General features: G+C 38.0%; 1 protein-coding gene across 1 annotated transcript; it reads right to left on the bottom strand.

Moving 5' to 3' along the window:
* Positions 1-2123: 2123 nt before the first annotated feature.
* Positions 2124-6497, bottom strand: LOC141486473 (uncharacterized). Its single transcript, XM_074184515.1, has 3 exons — positions 3128-6497; positions 2847-3068; positions 2124-2789 (listed from the first exon to the last, which is right to left on the bottom strand). Exons 1-3 carry the CDS (start codon positions 3296-3298, stop codon positions 2142-2144), a joined length of 1041 nt encoding a protein of 346 aa, XP_074040616.1. The 5' UTR covers positions 3299-6497; the 3' UTR covers positions 2124-2141.
* Positions 6498-6532: the final 35 nt, after the last annotated feature.

Raw genomic sequence — 6532 nt, 5'->3', positions numbered from 1 at the left:
GGTAGTACTATCGGTCCAATATTTTTCATAATTTTCATGAATGATCTATGTGCAACCAGTATTGAAGAAAATCAGTTTTATTACAAATTATGCTGATGACACAAACCTTTTATTCGGGGGATAATTTTCCAGATTTATGCAAAATGCAAGTAATCTATTTGGCGGTACCAAACATTGGTTTGAAAGTAATAAATTGATTCTTAATGAATCAAAAACTAATACAATCCTGTTTCGTCCAAGACAGCTACAGATAGAACGTTCATCAAGCATAAATATGAAAAATAGAAAGAGAGAGATAGCTCCTTGTACTGAATTCTTAGGTGTTTACATTAATGAATATTTGGGCTGGTCTGAGCAAATAACAAAATCATGCATGAAACTAAATTCAGTCGTGTTTGCCATGAGAACTCTCAATAGATTTCTAAATTTCAGTTCAATAAAAATTATGTATCATGCAAACTTTGAAGCAGCTGCTAAATATGGCATCATGTTTTGGGGAAGCAGTGCTGATACGGAAGAAGTGTTTATCATTCAGAAGAGAACGTTAAGAATAATCTTAAATATGCCATATAGGAAATCATGCAGAAGTATTTTCCGATCAAACAATATATTGACCATTTTTGCAATTTATATTTATGAATGTTTAATGTTCTTTTTTTGAAATAAATCTTTGTTTATTATAAATTACATCCCTCTCAAATATGAAACTAGGACTAGAAATATCAACTACCCTGTTCACAGTCTCACGGTAACTGAAAATAGCCCACAATACATGTGCATTAGATTGTTCAATAAATTACCAGATAGAATAAAAGCATTGGTCATCATCAATAAATTCAAAAGAGAAATAAAAAAGGTACTCATACATCTGGAACCTTGTAATATTGCGGACTATTTTAATCATAATTTTTAAAATTATCTTTATTTATGCATCTTATATTTCTATTTACGCAAGATCATTGTATCATGTAACCTTCAGTAACGTCATTTCATTATATGTTGTCAATATATGTTTATTGTATTGTTGGCATATTCTGAAATAAAGATGATTATTATTATTATTATTGGCTTACTAGTGTTAGTTATTAAGGCAAATATACAGTTTTTGAAGCTTCCTCTAAACCAATTCAAATAACAAGTTCGTGAGAAATGTCAATCAATTTTAATTTTTCTCTTTTCAAACGTAGACATTCTCTACAGATATTTTTTTCATTATGATATTATATGATTTTCAGGTGAAATAACACCTGAAATTTTCAGGTGAAATAATACACCTCAACAATAGTATACAGGGGGACACATTTTGACATATTCACTTTTGATCTAACTTTCCCTATCGCACCCCTATCGATGAGACTTTGTGACGAAATTATTTTTTTCTGGCTATCCTGATCAAGATAATGAGATAAGCTCATTGAATTATTGTATTGTCACTGATAGCGAACAAAGTTTAAAATAAATCTGCCCGTTCAAAGTTAGTCAAAATCGAGTCTACAGAAGTCGGGTACGAACAAACATACAATTGAAGCTAATTAAAGCGTGTTAAAGTAAATCTGTACAAAAATATGTGGATCATGCAAACTGACACAAACTGAAAGAAACAGTTTCGTAATTAAATCCTCAAGCGTTTCCTCAAGTTTGCGCTTGAAGAAACTATTGTATAGCGAAACACGTGTCGCGGGTTTTGTAAAACCCTTGTAATAAATGCTCCTTTCTGACTTATTTAATCTTTTTGAATCAATTTTGGCAGCTGCTGTCACCAGATGCAGATTTTTTCCACATCAAAATTTTGAATATCAAGGCAATTCCGAGAAGGCTGTACGGTTCGTGCCGATCGCACGAAGGCCGGTCTTTTTGAAATCTGATTATTTGGTATACCCACTTCTATTCTCTCTCGTTATCTGGTTCCAAATCTGAATTTCAATCTTAATTAAAATGCTTTCCATTCACTATTCTCTTCTCGATAGATTGACAAAAAGTATATTATTTGTTTTATTTCTGACCGGGATATTATAAGCTTATATCGTCATAGTTACGCTATCAATAAAGAGGGTCATAACTCCCTTGGGACATTATAGATTTTATAATTCCCTCTACCTTTCACAAATAAAAATAAATAGAAATGAAAACTGAACCATATTTTATTTATTCACGTCATTACAAATAATAAATGTACAATTTTGAAATGTTCCCTGAAAATTACTTCCGCCACTGGAAACAATTTCTTCTTTTGTATGGCTGGAGCTTCTGTTCACTACAGTCGAGGTACCTGCCTCTTCTGATGACAAAGTAGACAACATACGCGCCGTTTTATTTCTCAATTCGATGCTATCCTCCAAATACCCCTCCGCCACCGTGGAACTTTTCCAACCTCCGTGTCTTTTTAAGTTAGTCATAGTTGTTCCTGCATTGGCTAGAGCAGTAGCAGAAGTGCGACGAAGGTAATGTCCCATATAGGAAGATGAGTTTGGCAATCCTAAATACATTGCGATTTTGCTGGGGATTTTCCCAAACATGTTTTTTCCAATTGGCTGAGATGTACATTTATTTTGTCGGAAGCTCAAAAAAAATCGTTCAATACCTTTAGGACGCAAAGACATATAAAGTCCTAATAAAGGCAAAGCGGAGAACTCTTTTTCATCCACAACTGTAAATTTCTTAGATACACCAGTTTTACTTTCCGGTACGTTCACTACCATAACGGAATCCCGGTCCTCTATATCCGATATCTTCATATTCAAAAGTTCCTGACTTCTGCATCCTCCAAAATAACCCATAATCAAAACAACCTATAACAAAAAAAAGGAAATAAATACACACAAAAAGGAAAATAAGAAAAAAATTACCTTATGCAATAAATGAATATCATTAGGAGCGTCCTTTAGGAATCTGATAACATCTTTAGGAGATAAAACAGCAGACTTTTTCGGCTTATAACTCTTACTCTTCCGTTTCAAAAAAGCCTGTAGTTCATTGAACTTGGTGATATCTCGTTTCTCATGTATAGTCACCATCGATTTTAGCATTGACCATTTAGTCCATAAAGAATTCGGACTATACGTTTCTGACTGAAACGAATAAACACAATTACTACCAAATCTACCGAAAAACATAGAAAATTCCTTACCAGTTCTTGAAAATATGCCAGAAATACAGTTTCAGTGACATCTTTTGGCATAACATTTTTCCGTGTCAGCCAGTCCAGATATATCTTGTATTCTTTTTGGTATACGGCTTCACTTTTCGATGGAATTAATGATCCTCTTGCTTGTTCAGTTTTTTTCAAAATATCCTCCATTATATTTGGGGTAGAAAACACGTTTTCACCGCAAACACAGCTTGATAACAAAGTTCTGTTTATAAACAAGTAACATAGCAACAACCTAGCAACAAGAAAACTCTACTATAATCAACGGTACCTGATTCAAATATACCGGGAAGGTAATGAATTGGTACATTTTTCCGTTTCAAAAATGAACAAAATTTTATTGAAATCGGTCAGAAATAAAATTATCTATGTACCACGGGAATTAATGAGCCTTAATAACCTCAGGCAATTGCTGTCCCTCGGGCCAGAGGCCCTCGGGACGCAAACTTTGCCATCGGTAATTAAGGCCCTCCTAATTCCCTTGATACATAAATAACTATTTGTTCTCTTAACTTCATCTCACTCTAGGAGAATGGTATTTTTCTCAGTCCAAGAGAAAATGAAAGTCCAAAGGTTCAAATATAAATTATAATAAGTAGAAAAAGATTATATGGACAAAATGATAAAAAAACAACTTGTAAAATCTTATATAAAAGGAAAATGTTAAATTCTGTAAAATAAAAGAAAATAGAACAAAGGAAATGTCGCCAATTTTATCATGCTATTTACTAATAATTCAACCTGTTGGATAACTACAAACTCACCAACTCGGTTTTACTTGTCCCCAAGCACCTGAAGCATACATGATGACAGGCTTGAACATCGTGTTGTATAGAAAAATATTGTTTTTGAGATTGAGTTTTGAATTTCTATTGACCAGAGGATAGAGTTTAGCTATCCTCATCTGCACTTTGCTCTTGATATAATCAATGTGATTTGCCCAGGTGAGTCGGCGGTCTACCCAAAGACCTAGGTACTTGACTCGCGTTTTCCATTAAATCTTCCTGCCTGAAATCGTGACCCTTGTGTCTGGAAAAACTTTACGTCTCCCCAAGTCTATCGCCAGAGTTTTTTCTGGATTCACTCGAATCTTCCAGTCAAGGTACCAGCGTTCGAGGTCGTCCAATGCGCGTTGCATGTAGACGACCGCCAACGCTCGACCCATGGAAGAAGCGAGGAGAGCCGTATTATCGGAGTGAAAGGAAACCTTCACGTGATCGAACCTAGGAAGGTCGCTCACGTAAAGGCTGACGTGCCTGACGGGAGACAGGGTTCTTTCAACTCGGACCTGAAATGTTCTGCCTTTCAGAAAGGACCTAATCCACCGGACCAGACCCCGAGGCAGATCGAAATCGAGCATTTTGTGTAGCAGGCGTTCGTGCCAGACTCGGTCGAAGGCTTTCGAAATATCCAGGGGGACAAGATGGACTGTCTTTCTTTTGTTCAGCTCTGAGATGGAATTTTTGACTCGTGTCAGAGCCTGCAGCTCGTTGGAGTGTGCCCTCCTGAAGCCGAATTGTTCGTCAGGCAGAACATTTCGGTCATCAACTTTCGGAATCTGTTTGGGAATCATGACAACTGTGGCATGCTTCCATCTTCGAGGAAAGTATCTGAGAGTGATTGAGCTGTTGATAATATCCAGCAGGTATCTGATGAAGTTCTCCGGAGCTGCTTCAACAACCTGTTGTTGATTGAATCAATTCCCGGAGCCTTCTTGGGTTTCTAGGCCCTAATGTACCCCTCCAGTTCTTCCTCTGAAGCTAGACGGATCACATCGTCATCATTTTTCCTAAGGATGCGCCGAACCCAGTGTTCCAACCGAATATCACGGTTAATATCATCATCCGGATCAACGTTAAGTCGAAACTGACTCTCCATTGTATCTGCAAATGCCAATGCCTTCTCGGCGGGAGAGTAGCAGATGCCGCGCTGTCCGTGAAGAGGGAAGGGAGCGGTTTTCCCCTTCTCGAGCCTGCGGATGACTCGCCAGAGCTCATCATCCCCAGGTTCGAGCGATTCCAAACACTCGCTCCACCTCTCGTTTCTATAGTCAGTGATGGCCTGTTTAACCTGGTTGGCCATTCTGCTAGCCGCAGCCTAGTCTCCAGGGTGGAGAGTTCGCTGATAAACTCGTCTGAGTCGATTTCTCTCCCGGATAAGGTTCTTTATCCTGGGAGGAAACTCATTGTAGCTCCGCAGAGGACACTCTGTCCTGGTTGTGGCTCCGCAGTGGATAAATGCATGACGTAATCCATTTTGAGTTTATTCAGGTTGAAGCCTGGCTCCCTTCCCCTTTTAACTGGTGTTTGTCAGAAAGACAAACGGGTCATGACTGGTGTTTGATGGTGGCATGAAAGTCCTCAGACATCCATACCGCCCTTCGCTGTATACCCCTACCTGGCTGGGGTGAGATGGATGAAGATATTATTCATCTGTTAACGGAGGACATAGGGGCCTCATTCGACAGAGTGTCGGGACCTTCTATATCGGGAGGGGTCGTCTACAGCGTAATCTATAGCTTCCCTGACTAACGGATTTTCGTGAGTTTCGGCGTAATCAAAAACTCGCCGGTTTCTCGACTGGATGGACTGCTGAATGGAAGGCAGCTTCAAATCTCTGCGGATGGCTTCATTCCGCACGAACCACGGAGCATTCACAATCATCTGTAGAATTTTATTTTGTAAAGATGGAGATGTTAGTCGGAGCCGCTTGTCCCCAAACACCTGAAGCATACATGATGACAGACTTGAACATCATGTTATAGATCGTGATTTTATTCTTTAGGCTTAACTTAGATTTTCTATTTATCAAAGGGTACAGGCTTGCCACCCGACCCTGGATCTTTGCCTTCACGCTTAACAGGTGCGGGTAAACAACGGCGATGACATCTTCCCTCACGAAGACGCCATCTATGTGATCGATAGAGAACTTAATCTTTGTAATTCTGGATTTACAATATTTTGGCTTCGTCAATTCGAACCTTTGGGTGACAACTTCAAAAATAAATACCAAATTTCATTTCACATGATATACTTGTATTCGTATCACTTCATCTCCTTATTGAAGATTATAATTCATACACTGAAGTCGTGTCGTAATGCAATAGTTACAAGCAACAAGCAATTAGTTTTATGATATACTTGACTATGAAATACAGGCACAAGCTATAGAAAATTGGCTAATCGAAAAAATTTCATCTTCTGACAATTGCGCCTAACCCAACTTTAGTATTGTTTTACCATTTCTAGTTTTGGCTTTTCTGCAAAAAAGTATGGATACATTTTCAGTTCATGTCCACACAGAACAAAATTTTATGAATGTACAATGAATCAGGCCCAGTCCAAAGTTACTTTCTTATCCTATATGCCTCTTGCACCTCAACTA

This window comes from Leptinotarsa decemlineata, unplaced genomic scaffold (assembly GCF_025532065.1).
Source record: "Leptinotarsa decemlineata unplaced genomic scaffold, Ldec_3_MD MMD2_tig00026354_RagTag_RagTag, whole genome shotgun sequence".
Classification (NCBI taxonomy): domain Eukaryota; kingdom Metazoa; phylum Arthropoda; class Insecta; order Coleoptera; family Chrysomelidae; genus Leptinotarsa; species Leptinotarsa decemlineata.
Note: the sequence above shows the minus strand (reverse complement) of the source record. Positions and strands in the feature narration are given on the sequence as shown.